At 44.9% G+C, this 15,449-nt stretch overlaps 1 protein-coding gene across 2 annotated transcripts in view; it reads left to right on the top strand.

Annotated features, from left to right (window-relative positions):
• The first annotated feature begins 529 nt into the window (after positions 1-529).
• HTT (huntingtin) overlaps positions 530-15,449 on the top strand; it is a 101,513-nt gene continuing 86,593 nt past the window's right edge. The window contains exons 1-6 of one of the 2 annotated variants that reach the window (XM_083757275.1): positions 530-1,119; positions 7,674-7,757; positions 9,903-10,023; positions 10,578-10,637; positions 12,625-12,704; positions 14,128-14,266. In XM_083757275.1, coding sequence (XP_083613401.1) covers positions 941-1,119; positions 7,674-7,757; positions 9,903-10,023; positions 10,578-10,637; positions 12,625-12,704; positions 14,128-14,266 — 663 coding nt within the window. In that variant the 5' untranslated portion in view covers positions 530-940. The remainder of the gene's footprint in view (positions 1,120-7,673; positions 7,758-9,902; positions 10,024-10,577; positions 10,638-12,624; positions 12,705-14,127; positions 14,267-15,449) is intronic. The other variant, XM_083757274.1, reaches the window with a different exon arrangement.

The following is a 15,449-nucleotide window of genomic DNA, read 5'->3' as shown; positions in this document are numbered from 1 at the left end:
TGCACTAGATGACCCTTCCAACTCCACAATTATATATTTTCTACGTTGTAAATATGGTTCCCTTTCTTACTTTACAGTTTCATTTCTGGTAAAATCCAATTAGTCTCCTTATGTTTATTGTGTTGGTGGTCTGTCTCGCCTAACACTTATTTATTAGTTTATTTTGTTCGAAATGCTGATTCTGATCAATGTTGATTGTGATTAATTTTAATAGTATAAATAGTTCTTTTTTATTATGTTACTTTATGTCCCTCAATTGGCCGGAAGCCAACGCCATCCGGAACTCTTGCGGAAATTATTTATTTCACTATTTCACTGAGCCCGCGAGAGAGGAGCGCCCTCTGCCGGGCGAGCTGGAACTGCCTTCGAAGCAACAACGCCGCGCTCGCGAGGCGGCTGGACAGAAAGCGGGGCGGGGTCTCTGCGCTGCCCAGTTAGAAGTGGGAGGACCTTCGGTCCCGCTCTCTTTTGCGATTGGCCCTCGCCGATTTCCTCCCCGCAGACTGGCGAAACGCCTCCTTGGAGCTTGAGCAGGAAGTGGGCGCGGCGATCCCTTTCCCCACCCCTGCTCCAATTGGTGGCTTCGGCTGTCCATCCAGGGAGGCGGGGCGGTGGGCTCGCCTGGGGAACCGGAAGCTGTCAGCGCTTGTGCCGGGATCGCCGAGCGAGGAGGTTCCGCGCCGCCGCCGCCGCCGCCGCCGCCGCCGGGGATGATGGGAGGCTCTCAAGATGGCGCCGGCGCGTCGGTGGCGGGCTGAGCGCACCGTCTCCCGCCTCTAGCCTGCTCTGGCGCTGTGAACGGCTGGCCGCGACGGCTCTTGCGGGGCCCAGTCCCCCGAGGGCGGGCGAGGGAGTTTGGTCGGCCGGCCGGCCAGCAGCCGGACTCGGCTTTGGCTCTTCCCTCCGCGCGCGCGCGCCTCTGTGAGGGCGAGGGGGGGGCATGGCCACCATGGAGAAGCTGATGAAGGCCTTCGAGTCCCTCCGCTCCTTCCAGCAGCAACAGGGCCCCGCTGCCTCGGCGGCGGCAGCAGCAGCAGCAGCACCAGGCACGGCACCACCCGCCGCCTCAGCCGCCGCCACGGTCGCCGGCGCCGCCCCCGGGGAGCCGCCTCACAGACCGTGAGTTGTGAAGGGAGGCTGGAGCGGGCAGGGGGCAAGAAAGCGGCCGCGGGGCCCGCGCTCGGGAGAGGCGGGGAGGTGGTCCGGTGGGAGCGGTGGACGCCGGAGCGCCGTTTGCTCTTGGACGTCATCCGTGTCCCCGCAGGCTAGTGTAGCCTGGAAGGAGCAAAGCACGGCAGCTACATCGCGGAAACCAGCCTCTTAAAATCTAGGAAATGTAATCTTCAGGGCCTCAAGTCCAACGGGCATAGGTGTTTTCACGTATTGTTGTTATATTTACTCAATTTGTATACCCCCTTTCATTTGAAGTTCACGGTTTGCAAGATAAAAATACAAGTTGAGAACACGAAATGCATAGTAAAAACAAGAACAAGCTCATGACCCCTCCCCCCAAACACATTTAAAAGGACATTATATGTCATTCAGTGAAAAGGCCTGGTAAGTTTTCACCAGTCTCCAGACAAACCTCCCTGCAGAGAGACACCACAGAAAAGGTCTGCTCTCATGTTGCCACCCTCTGGATCTCTTGTGGGCCTCAGATGATGATCACAGGGTCCGAATTGGTTCACATGGGGAGAGACAGTCCTTGAGGCATTGCAGTCCTGAGCCATTTAATGCTTTAGAGGTAAAACCAGCACATTGAATCAGGCTAAATAAGTTAAACAATTTAAGATGTAACACTGGACAAGTAACGCCGACTGGCTTAACTGAGAAACAGACTGACAGACAAACTGCAGACCAACAGACTACTGAGCTGACATGCATTAATCACACCTATTGTCAGGGCACTGGGCTCTTACTGTAGCAACTGGCTTGGTTGACCATGCACTTGCAATTAAATTATCTATGGGATGATTTACACTCATGAATGAGAATAACCCATTTTCTCATGTACACGCAGCTGTAACCTCTCTGCTAGTTTTCCTCGGCCAAAAAGGGCAAGGGTCCAGAGCACAAGTCTGATCCAAGCACTTTGTCCACATCCTTGACCTGAAGCATTACCAACTGAAACTCATACAACATAACTCCTCCCACATAGGCACATTAAAACCAAGGGGAGGTGGAAAATACATTAAAAGCGTCCCCGCCAAAGGCCACAAAGAGTTACCGTATTTTTTGCACCATAACACTCACTTTTTTCCTCCTAGAAAGTAAGGGGAAATGTCTGTGCGTGTTATGGAGGGAATGCCTATGTATGGCGGGGGGATCTGCTGCGGGGGTTCCCCTTCCTTCCCTCCTCCATGGCTCGCTTTGAAACAGCAGAGCGGGATAAGAGCTGCTGAGTGGGGAGGAGAGAGGGACAGAGAGCCTGCTTCTTTAAAGGAGTAAGCGGCTCCTGTCCGGTTGGTTCCTTTAAAGCAAGCAGGCTCTCTGTCCCTCTCTCCTCCCCACTCAGCTCGCTACATAGCAGCAAAGTTTTTCAGCTCGCTAAGCTGGGGATGAGCGGGGAGGAGGGAGAAAAGCAGAGCCTGCTTGCTTTAAAGGAGCAAAGCGGGAGAGAAGAGGAGCCTTCTCCCCTTAAACCCCTCTTCTGCATTATTAGCAGCATCCTTCTTCACACACCCCATGCGTGCTCCTTGTCCCTTGAGTGCTTTTCCTTCCCTCCCCACTTAAAATGTGGTTACAAAGCATGGATCCTCAGGATTTTTGCACTGGGACACCCCAAATTCACCATCAGATCATCAGATCACATAGCATGTCCATGGCTACATCTTGCACCAAAAAAATTACGCACCCACTGTTGCCTGGAGCCACAGTGGTGCAAAAACGTGGTTACAAAGCATGGATCCACATGGATCCTCAGGATTTTTGCATTGGGCTGCTCCAAACTCACTGTCAGATTACATGTCTGTGGCCACAGCATGAACAAAAATCATACATCCACTGTTTTGTTTAGAATATTTTTTTTCTTGTTTTCCTCCTCTAAAAACTACGTGCGTGTTATGGTCGGGTGCGTGTTATAGAGCGAAAAATACGGTAAATGCCTTTGTTTGTAGAGAAAAGTTTTTGCATGGCACCTTGATGCAAATCCTTTTGAGTTCAGTATGACTTGCTTCTTGAATAAGCATCATTATGATAGCACTGCAAAGTTCTTCTAATTTGTTGCCTTGGGAGAACAATGCTCCTTTTCTGTCCAAAGGTTCTTGTCTAAATTATAAGTTCTTAAATTTCCCCCACTGCCTCACCCCATTTCTAAAGAATGAAATGTTTTCCAGAGTTGGAAACCGAGATCAGTAAAATAGCATGAGAAATGCCCACTGTTTGGTGGGTTAAAACATTTTCCAAAACAGCACATGTTGCAAGGCAACCTGAGAGAAAAACCATTCGTCTTTATTCTTCTGTTTTCCTTCACCAAATTGAGTGTGGTAGACCTCCTGGAGAGAAACTGGGCATTTTCCAGAGAGGGGAGGAACCTGTTGCTACCAAGGAGGAAGCAGGTGCATTTATGGAATGCTGCTGAAAGTTAAAGCTATAAAAACTCTGACCCTTGCCATACTACTTTCTACACTGAGATTAGTTTTGACATTCTAGTCCTTGTTTTCTTTACTACAGCTACGGCCCTGAGTAAAGTTAATAGGCTTTGGTATCCTTGCAGATAATTCTACTTGAAATAATAAAAAAGCAGCTGTTAAAAAGCTTACATATCTGACTGCCAGGAGTTGATGGTTACTTGTTGCAAGTGACTCAAGAAAAGGGAGCTAGTTACACATTTCTTTTAATGTGTTCCAGCTGAAAACGGGTGTAACTCATTGCTGAAAGGCAGTTCCCATGTACTATATATAATGCATAGGTCTGCCCTATATGCTTTCTTAGGTCATCTAATATCCACGCTTGTCACCTCAACTCAAGCTCCATTCTATTTCCTGTCTCTGGTCCTATACCTAGGAAAATCCAGTTGTCATGCTGTCTTCTTTGCTTCAAGCCCTTCTTAAAAACCCCTTAGTGATTTTGGAAACATTAAGTGTGCATACATACTTCTAAACATTTATTTGTTTAAATATTTATAATCCTCACTTTCGTGAAGTATGTCAAAATGGTATGCACCATACACAATATAATAAAATCAGTAAGGGTATCCATGAGAACATACTTTAAAACATCAGTAGATACAGGTTGGTTAAAAAGAGAAATTCATATTGTGAAGGCCTGTGTAAACAATAGAATTTGCAGAAGATGTCTGAAAGAAGCAAGGATTATTCCTGCTGAACCTGTGCTAGTAGGGAGCTCTGCAAGACAGGGCCTGCCTCTCTAAAGGCTAGCTAAGGCTAACTGAACCCCAGAGATGTGGGGAACAATAAATAAAGTAAGGTAAATAAATGGACCCCTGACCATTAGGTCCAGTTGTGGCCGACTCTGGGGTTGCGGTGCTCATCTCGCTTTACTGGCTGAGGGAGCCTGCGTACAGCTTCTGGGTCATGTGGCCAGCAGGACTAAGCCGCTTCTGGCGAACCAGAGCAGCGAACAGAAACACCGTTTACCTTCCCGCTGAAGCGGTACCTATTTATTTACTTGCACTCTGACGTGCTTTCAAACTGCTAGGTTGGCAGGAGCAGGGACCAACAACCGGAGCTCACCCCGTCGCGGGGATTCGAACCGCCGACCTTCTGATTGGCAAGTCCTAGGCTCTGTGGTTTAACCCACAGCGCCACCCGCGTCCCATAATAAATAAAGTATTTTGTGTTAAAGTTTGCCATCTTTCTGCTTGTGTTTTATAATCTTGGTCTCATTCCTACTCTTTAAGCTGTTCTTTGTTCCAGAATTCTTTGTTAATGTATAGAGCATTTTCAGCTGGGAACCTCGGGTCCAGGGCCTGAATGTGGCCCTTTATGCCTCTTTAACTGGCCCTTGGGACTCTCTACAGGCCACACTTCCTCCCCAGTTACCTCCTGGCCCAGCTTTGCAACCTGCTTGACTGGTTTTTCCTAGATGGAATGTAACTTTGAACTCTGTTCATGCTTCTTGCTTGTCTGACTGGAGGATAAAAAGGTGTATGTATGGAAACTAGTGTAGTGTACAAATGTAAAATTTATGTTTATTCATCTGCCCACTTTTGCCTCTAGTCCTACCACTGTGTGTGGCCCCGGAAGATAGTCCAGAAGGGCACATGGCTCTTATGTGGGGGGAAACCTGCCCACCCTCAGTGTAGTTGGTGCTTTATAGACTAACCTAAGCAAGCATGAGAGGGAGGGTGCAGTATGAATAATAACATTTGGGAAGTAACAACCAAAGAGATGGTTAGAGTGGGAATTGCAAGGGTATGAGTGCTACTAATTTCAAATAAATATAGACTGGAAGTCTTGTATTCAGGTGCTGTGCCACTTCTGTGAGTGCATTTGAGCTGCTTCTCAATTTGCTGGACACTTGTATCCATTTTAATATTTTCCTTCTTTTAAAATGTAACAGGTATATAATCTAGAAACATAGAAAGGAGTTCAAAACATAATCTAACAGCCCTTGCTTCCAGGGAGATGTGCGGACAAATATTTGTTTGGTTAATCCAAATCAATGTGACAGACACACAAATTCTCATCTTGCTTTCCTGGGACAAAATTTCTTAGCCTCTGATCTTTCTGCGGCGAGGTCACAGAATTTACGTGGCGTTCTTAACACTCCACTTTCACTTTTCTCATAAAAGCTGTAGATTTTTGTATACATTCTCATGCTTGCAGCTTTTCTTTGAGTAAAGAGTTTTAGATATGCTTATCAGACCATCACAAAATGAAACTTTAACAGTATGAAAATAGTGCAGGGTATCATCAATAGAGGTTGACTCTGACCCAAATAAAATTACAACTTAAAATGCTGAATTTCCATGGCAGATCGCAGCATGCCCCCTTTTAAATATTAAAATGCCAAAATCCTGAGAATTCCTGTGGATCCATGCTTTGTAACCACGTTTTTGCACCATTGCAGCCCCAGGCAACAGTGGGTGCGTGATTTTTTTGGTGCAGGCTGTAGCCATGGACATGCTATGTGATCTGATGGTAAATTTGGGGTGACCCAATGCAAAGATCCTGAGAATCCCTGTGCATCCATGGTTTGTAACCACGTTTTTGCACCATTGCAGCCCCAGGCAACAGTGGGTGCATGATTTTTGGGGGGCAGGCTGTAGCCATGGACATGCTATGTGCTCTGATGGTGAATTTGGGCTGACCCAATGCAAAGATCCTGAGGATCCATGTGGATCCATGCTTTTTAACCACATTTTTGCACCATTGCAGCCCCAGGCAACAGTGGGTGCGTGATTTTTGGGGGGCAGGCTGTAGCCATGGACATGCTATGTGATCTGATGGTGAATTTGGGGTGACCCAATGCAAAGATCCTGAGAATCCCTGTGGATCCATGCTTTGTAACCACATTTTTGCACCATTGCAGCCCCAGGCAACAGTGGGTGCGTGATTTTTTTGGTGCAGGCTGTAGCCATGGACATGCTATGTGATCTGATGGTGAATTTGGGGTGACCCAATGCAAGGATCCTGAGAATCCCTGTGGATCCATGCTTTTTAACCACATTTTTGCACCATTGCAGCCCCAGGCAACAGTGGGTGCGTGATTTTTTTGGTGCAGGCTGTAGCCATGGACATGCTATGTGATCTGATGGTGAATTTGGGGTGACCCAATGCAAAGATCCTGAGGATCCATGCTTTGTAACCACATTTTAAGTGGGGAGCGAAGGAAAAACAAAGAAGGGACATTAGAGGGGTGTGCAGAGAAGCAGCTGGCTAAGAATGCAGGAGAGGGATTTAACGGGAGGGAGGAAAGAAAGGCAAAAGTTTCCCCCCACCCAAGCCAGCCATCTCTCTCTCTCTCTCTCTCTCTCTCTCTCTCTCTCTCTCCCTCCCTCCCTCCCTCCCTCCCTCCCTCCCCCTCTCTCTCTCCCTCCCCCTCCCCCCTCTCTCTCTCCCTTCCCCTCCCCCCCTCTCTCTCCCTTCCCCCCTCTCTCTCCCTCTCCCCCAGCAGCACTGGAGCTTGCCTGGAGGGGAGGGGCTTTCCCTGCTCTTTGTTCCGTTTCAGCAAACACAGCAACGAAACAGAGGGGGGTGGGCAGTAAGACCCTGAGGCAGAATGCAGGAAAGCAGCCGCTTCCTCTTTTCAGGTTTCGCTTCTCCGTGCAGCGTGCAGCCCCGCGATTTGATTTTTGCATGATTTTTCGGTTCCAGGGACCACACATTCGCTCTATAACACGCACAGACATTTCCCCTTCCTTTTTAGAAGAAAAAATCTGCGTGTTATAGAAGGAAAAATATGGTAATTTCTATACCATCCTTGATTTGAGGATCATACGTTTTGAAATACTGATGAAATATATAGAGTAAGTTTTACATGAAATGTTGTTTTGTGTCTGATATACATTCTCAGGATTCTTAAGTCATTCTTTACCAAATGAATGAATTTAAGAAATAATGTAGTCAAGGTGTCATCAATTCATTGTAACAACAAAATAGAATTTTCTGATATTCACAGGATAGCTCTACTACCATAACTTTACTGTTGTATAAAGCATATCAAGTGTTGGTATTTTGTATAATTACAAATCTTATCTCTTATTTTAGAAAGAAAGAACTTTCCACCACCAAGAAAGATCGAGTGAATCATTGCCTAACAATATGTGAAAATATAGTTGCTCAATCTTTAAGGTAATCAAGTGTTTTCTGATCTCTGTTTTTGCAAATGCTGTTCTGTTTCAGTGATTCAGTGTTTCAATGAGTATATAATATAAATTATTGTACTGTACTTCTGCTGCTCTAGTGGTTCATCATGCTTGTATGCAGAACAAGGGAACTTGCTCTTATGCTCCCATTTCATTGCAGGAGGAAATATAAAGGTTGATAATCAGCTCTCAAAATGTGGTCCTTCTACTTGTAAAGGGCTTTATGCTACTCTTGATCAAGGCAGGGAAAGGAGGAACTAGACAAGCAAATAATGGTTTGGTTCTCCTGTGTATGCTGTTTGGTGTATTTGAGTGGTTGGGCTTGCTGCCTTGATAAGGAGGAGTTTGTTCAGTATACCTAGCTACACCTCTGTCTGCAGTTAGATACACCCACTTTTAACTGAAGTCTTGCCTAAGTTATATGATGCACTGAGCAAATATAAAATAGGGGTGTTTCTAATAGCAATACAGCACTGAAAGCACTCCAGTCTTTTCTCCTATTTACTGCTCAGAAACAATTGCACTATATTCATTAATGGGGAATGGGGAAAACTGTTTAATATGAAAGCTTCCTCTTGACAAGGTGTGAAAACAATGTCCCCATGAGCAATCTGAAATTCATTTATACAGTATTTATATACCACTTAACCCAGTGGTTCCTAAACCTCTTACCCACAGGCAGCTTGAAAATTGCTGAGGTCTTGGCAGACCATTTAATACTTTTTCTGCTTGTTGTAGCAACTGTAGTGTGCTGTGCTAGATGCTGTATGATTTTTAATTGCATTTTTACTGCTTCTTTTATTTCTTTCATTGTATTTTGCTGTATTACAGTTTGAAATCCCTAGAATTCAAACTGTAAGCGTGCTTCACAGATGTGCTGTGGGGCTTCTAACTGAAGGTTGTAGACCACTAATGGTCTGCAGACCGCAGTTCGAAAAGTAGCAACATAACCATCTAAGCAGTTCACATCAAGTATAATACAAAAAGTATAAAATACATTAAAATTACCAATGATGTTGAAAATAAGTTGACCTAAAATGATCAAACTATAAATACAACCAACATTTTTAAAATATACATTTTAAAATAAAATTACATGCTGGAATATGTGCCCAATAAACATATCTTGCTGGGTTGCTTAAACAAAAAAGCTTTCAGCAGGCGAGAAAACTTCAGAAAAAAACTGCAGATCTGTGTTACATACTAAGTTTGGGAACTGTGCATTGGTCTTAGAATTATAGAAAGGACACAGAGGGTCATATAGCCCAACCCCCAGCAATGCAGAGTTAAATATCAAACTGGAAAATAAAACCATGAAAAGGATGGGGAGAGTGCATGAGCCAAATAATCCCTCTGCCTCAATCCTGCTTGTTCCTCAGCCATTGTTTAGATCAGTGTTTGGGAACTGTTTTGTTGTTGAGGACCATATTCCCTTGGGGTAGCTTGTTGGTGGTCACTGGCTGGGACAAGAACCATTCCCACCCTTTATCTCTCACACCTTAGTCCATATGTTCTCTCATGCACTATCCATTATCCATAATTGACCATGCAGTTTTGGCGAGAGCAAGGCATTCCACTATTCCACTTTGCTGCTGGCTCCCTTAGGGGTGGAGAGAGGCGAGTGGGAAATCTCTCCGCAACACCCTGCTCTTGCTGAGTTTCAGTGAGAGGGAGGTGTCCCTCCGCTCTGCTTTGCTTTGCTGCTTCTCCTCAAGGAGAAACCCTTGTAGAGTTTGCAAGTGCTTTTCCTTGAGAGGAAGCCCTTGTGGAGCCACACACCCCCTCCAATTGTGGGGGTGGCAGCAGGGGCTTTCGCCTCAGGTACCAAAGCATCTCAGGCTGCACCTGTTTTTATGACTATTTGTCACAGCTTTCCTGCATCTCCTCCCCCAAACTCTCATGCACCAAAGGATTGCAGTGAAGGAGAGGAGCAAGATCCAAAGGTAGCCAGCATTTGATAAGGAGCCTTTTCAAAACACTGGGGAATGTGCTAACTTTGGATTATTGAAGCTGAAAAATAATTCTACGTTTTTAATTAATTTGGAATTTTATGAACACAGCGTAACGTCCAGGAGTTTAACTTGACAAGTGGAACTTGGCTCATGATAACTTCTCTTTTTTTTCATTAAAGAAATTCTCCAGAATTTCAGAAATTGCTGGGCATTGCTATGGAACTTTTCCTACTCTGTAGTGATGATGCAGAGTCAGATGTAAGGATGGTTGCTGATGAATGTCTCAATAAAGTTATAAAAGTAAGTTGCATTTGGTTTTGTGCCCTGTAATTGCTGGTAAAATTATTGAATATTATCATTGGGGTTCTGTGACAGATGACTTGGTGAAAAGAGCAGGTTTTTGTAGCATATTAGTATATGAAGTTCTGATGTATGAGTATCAACTCTGTAGATCTAGCAAATTGCTATCTTTGTAGTTTAAGAGTTAACTATCATAGCAAGTAAACTTGCGAACTTTTCAGTGCTTTCAGTGGAGAGCCAGTGTGGTGTAGTGGTTAAGAGCGGTAGTCTCGTAATCTGGTGAACCGGGTTCGCGTCTCCGCTCCTCCACATGCAGCGGCTGGGTGACCTTGGGCCAGTCACACTTCTCTGAAGTCTCTCAGCCCCACTCACCTCACAGAGTGTTTGTTGTGGGGGAGGAAGGGAAAGGAGAATGTTAGCCGCTTTGAGACTCCTTAAAGGGAGTAAAAGGCGGGATATCAAATCCAAACTCTTCTTCTTCTGCTTTATGTAATCTATTGAAGCAAGGCATAGTTTGCTGATACTAAAAAAGATATTATTTTGTTTCCTTCTAGGCTTTGATGGATTCTAGTCTTCCTAGGTTACAGTTAGAACTCTACAAGGAGATTAAAAAGGTGAGGGGGGGTTATTTATTTTATCTTAGTTTGTTTGGATTTATAGTCATACCTTTTTTTAACAAGACTTTGTGATTAATCACATAGTAAGTATTTAAACTAGGGACGCAGGTGGCGCTGTGGGTTAAAGCCTCAGTGCCTAGGGCTTGCCGATCGAAAGGTCGGCGGTTCGAATCCCTGCGGCGGGGTGCGCTCCCGCTGCTCGGTCCCAGCGCCTGCCAACCTAGCAGTTCGAAAGCACCTCCGGGTGCAAGTAGATAAATAGGGACCGCTTACCAGCGGGAAGGTAAACGGCGTTTCCGTGTGCGGCTCTGGCTCGCCAGAGCAGCGATGTCACGCTGGCCATGTGACCCGGAAGTGTCTCCGGACAGCGCTGGCCCCTGGCCTCTTGAGTGAGATGGGCGCACAACCCCAGAGTCTGTCAAGACTGGCCCGTACGGGCAGGGGTACCTTTACCTTTACCTTTAAGTATTTAAACTATTATAACAGCAAACACTGATAATAAACACAAAAGTTATTCTTAATCATATTAACAATTTGACATGCTGGGCAAAAGATTCCTGCCTTGCAGGGGGTTGGACTAGATGATCCTTATGGTCCCTTCCAACTCTACAGTTCTATGATTCTTTGAAATGTTGGGCTGTTTGGAAATAATCTTTCTCATCGTTAAAGATGCATTAGGAAGTACAGTGGTAACTCGGGTTACATAAGCTTCAGGTTACATACGCTTCAGGTTACAGACTCTGCTAACCCAGAAATAGTACCTCGGGTTAAGAACTTTGCTTCAGGATGAGAACAGAAATCGTGCTCCGGCGGCGCGGCAGCAGCAGGAGGCCCCATTAGTTAAAGTGGTGCTTCAGGTTAAGAACAGTTTCAGGCTAAGTACAGACCTCCGGAACGAATTAAGTACTTAACTCGAGGTACCACCGTTTACAAGATTTGCCATATATTAATGAAGAGCTGAATTTTTATTAAAGGCACTGGTCTGTGATCCTTTAGAAGAGTGATTTCCAGAACGCCACTCCCCTATTTCCAAGTGGAACTGTTGTTCTTTTTTAGTCATTGTTCACTCTGATCTTTCCAGTGGCTATACTCATCCAAATACATACAGGCTTGCCCCCCATTTTTGCGTGATTGGCTCATGCAGCCACATGTATATGTGGTGCCGGGAAATAAATAAATAATTCAATACTGACCTCAAATGGTGGGAGAGAGCTGGACAGTCCTTGTGGCTCATGAGGACACACTCCCCAGAGCACCAGGTCCAGAAAAAAGACTCCCGATGGCTCTAAAATGGCATGTGGGAGCTCTTGCTGCTACCTTTCTCAACAGCTGTTGGGTGGGAAGCTGTATTAACTGCAGCAGACCCCTCACTTATGCGTGCAGGAACCCGGAATGTAACCCCTGTGTAAGGGGGGAGTTGCCTCTACACTACTAACATTCTAAAAAGGTAAAGGTACCCCTGACCATTAGGTCCAGTTGTGGACGACTCTGGGGTTGCGCGCTCATCTCGCTCCATAGGCCGAGGGAGCCGGCGTTTGTCCACAGACAGCTTCCGGGTCATGTGGACAACATGACTAAGCCGCTTCTGGCGAACCAGAACAGCGCATGGAAACGCCGTTTACCTTCCCGCCAGAGCGGTACCTATTTATCTACTTGCACTTTGATATGCTTTTGAACTGCTAGGTTGGCAGGGGCTGGGACCGAGCAACAGGAGCTCACCCCATTGCGGGGATTCGAACTGCCGACCTTCCGATCGGCAAGCCCAAAAGCCTCAGTGGTTTAGACCACAGTGCCACCCGCATCCCCACTAACATTCTAGTTAAAGGCTATTAATTGTGTGCCTTTAAAAACTCCTCTGAGTTTCTGCTCTGGATTTCTCTTTTGTCTAGACTAGACTGTCCATACACATACCTTTTCATACTTTCTTTGTAAAATCAAGACTGAAATCCGTGTGACTGATATATTCTCAATTATTTCTGGATAGAATGGTGCTTCTCGAAGTCTACGTGCTGCTCTTTGGAGGTTTGCTGAACTTGCACATCTTGTTCGACCCCTGAAATGCAGGTGAGGTTGCTTTTCTAGAACAGATTGGAAGTAATAAGTGTTTGGGCCATATCTGGCTGCTCCAGATAGGGATACAGCTGACATACTAGCCTGAGCAGGAAGAAGGCACTCCAGGCCACAGACTTTATCTGTGCCCCACCAGGCAGAGATAAACCCAGGAAGGTAACAAACCCAGGAGCACCTTCAGCTTCATATCTGGTCTTTGAAGGGGGAGTGCAACCCCATCCAGGGACAGTTTAATACATCCAGATCAATTGACTTCCCAATCCACAAAATCTCTATTTTGCCTAGATTAACGTTCATCTTGTTCTTCTTTATGCATCCCAGTACTGCATCTGGGTACATGTTAAAGAGTTCCACAGCCTTCCTGTGGTTCTTAGTTTGAAAAGCGCTAGCATCTGCATGTCGGTGACATTGCTCCACAAGTTTCCAGATGGTTTATCTCAGAGGCTTTCTACAGAAATTGAACTTGTACCCCAAAAAGCCGTTGATGGAATAGAAGTCACTCAGTACTGCTTTCTGGGACTCTCTGTCTAGGAATGATCACAGTCACTCTAACACAGTGCTTCCTAAGCCCAGAAGGATGCCCTGGTACATGGTTTTAAGTGCTCTGAAAAGCTCCAGCAGAACCAAGAGAGTTTTTACTCCCACCATCTAGTACAGGCCATCCAGCAGAGCACACAGTGGTTTTTCTACACTTACTGTATTTATTGGCTAAGCACAGCAGCAGCCTGTGCTGGAGTACTTGCTCCCCAGGAGGTCTTGCAGTTCTGCATCATTGGTAGACTTACATACGGATGTCATGTTGGTGTCTGTGTCAACCCTTACTTGGTGTAACTGAATAGCTATGTTTCAGAAGGTTCAGCTTTGGGGCATGTGTTCTTTGGTGAATTGTGTGGTCGTTTTCAGCAGGTGGCAGGGCCATTTGGGAAGAGAGCCATTGCTTTTTTACATCCCTGATTAGGATATTTTCCTCTGAAGGAAAATGGAATGTTGGATTTATCATGGGTTCTTTTCCTTAAGGGGGAAGAAGGGTATTATGCCTCACCCATTGGTTGGTTCTGCAAAGAAAGCAAGGAAGGGTCTCTTTTTGTACCCTTTGTTCTTCTTCTTTGGTAGCCTTCTATATTCGGGTCATACTACCCCCACCCCACCCCAGTTACAGTCTTGTTGGGGTGAAATTCATTTTTTGCTTTTCATCTGGTTAGCCCCTGAGCAATTTTTTTGCTTTTAAAAAAATGAAGTCTGGTGTGCTCTTTAGCTCTGAAGAGAAGGTACACTCATCATAATTCTAATATTTTTTCTGTTTAAGGAGAAAAATAGGATTGTGACACATCATACAAACCTCTCAAGTGCATCAAACCTTTGAATATTATGTTCAAAACCACTGAAGAATACTTATATCTCCTTTTTTCTGTTACAGACCATACTTAGTAAACCTTTTGCCCTGCTTAACACGAGTAAGCAAGCGCTCTGAAGAATCAGTACAAGAAACGCTGGCTGCAGCAATACCAAAAATCATGGCAGCTTTTGGAAATTTTGCAAATGACAATGAAATTAAGGTACAATCATCTAAAATGTTTGCTGTAGTAAATGAAACAAGATTTTTTCCGCTTGTAAATTCACTGTTTAGAAATAGGCAAAATTGTTAGTTTGCAAAGGATTAATAGCAATTTTCTAATCCTAAATGGGGTTTAGCTCTGGAATAAAAGTTCTGGAATCTAAGTAGTTTAAAATGAATATTCTGTGGAAACATCTAGAAATCCTTAACTGACAGAATTTAAGTTTTATTTCATGTACATGGCATGGCTTAACTGGCTGGTTCATATGAAATACTAAACCATGGTTTACTGTTATTCATGAGGACTTGAGCTTGCAAGCTCACATACTCCCTTCTCCTCCTCTAGCATAGGTGTGAGGAGAAGACCAGAGGCTTCCACTTCTATTTAAGACTAGCCACAGTTTAGCATTTGTGTCTGAACCTTAAAGTGTGGATAATCCTTAACAATAGCTAGTAAAAACAATCTAGCTTCATAAAAGATGGTTTCAAGTTGACTTGATTCTACTAACTACAGTTGCAACTAATTGCAATTTGTTGAGGTTTGAACATCAGAGCAAGCTACAGGTAGGAAGAACCACAGGTTTTTCTGGTAACATTAAAATTTAATTTAGAATTGCAGGTAAATGCAGCCACTGAATGATCATGGTACATTTCTCTTTCATGCATGTACACACACAACCATTCAGTCTCCCCGTCCCCCAACATACTCATGCAAGCTGGTAGACCCTACTTCCAGTTCTGTGGTGCAAGAATATTTTGCAGGCTTCCTTATCAAACTCTGTAATGTAATATCTGCATGTAAACTAAACCACAGAGTAAGGTTTAAGCTGAAGTTAAATCACTAGACCGTTCTAGTATGCCTCTGATAAAGCCCTGGGGCCACCTGGAGGGGACTGGTAGCAAGTTATGACTTGTCAGATTGAAGCACTGATACTTGCTTGCCTGTTTTTAGGAGTTTTCTTTGTCTGGTATGCTCAGAAGGAAGCTCTATATTTTTCCTTCTTTGCTCTTTAAGATATAAAATAATCAGTAATTTCACTTGTTGGAGGCATTTGTAGTGCAGTTAAAGGTAAAAGTAAAGGGACCCCTGACCGTTAGGTCCATTCGCGGACGACTCTGGAGTTGCGGCGCTCATCTCACTTTATTGGCCGAGGGAGCCAGCGTACAGCTTCCGGGTCATGTGG

Source organism: Podarcis gaigeae (genome assembly GCF_964106915.1).
Source record: "Podarcis gaigeae genome assembly, chromosome: 9".
NCBI classification, from domain to species: domain Eukaryota; kingdom Metazoa; phylum Chordata; class Lepidosauria; order Squamata; family Lacertidae; genus Podarcis; species Podarcis gaigeae.
The sequence above is the reverse complement of the archived record's forward strand: the minus strand, read 5'-3'. Positions and strand labels throughout refer to the sequence as shown.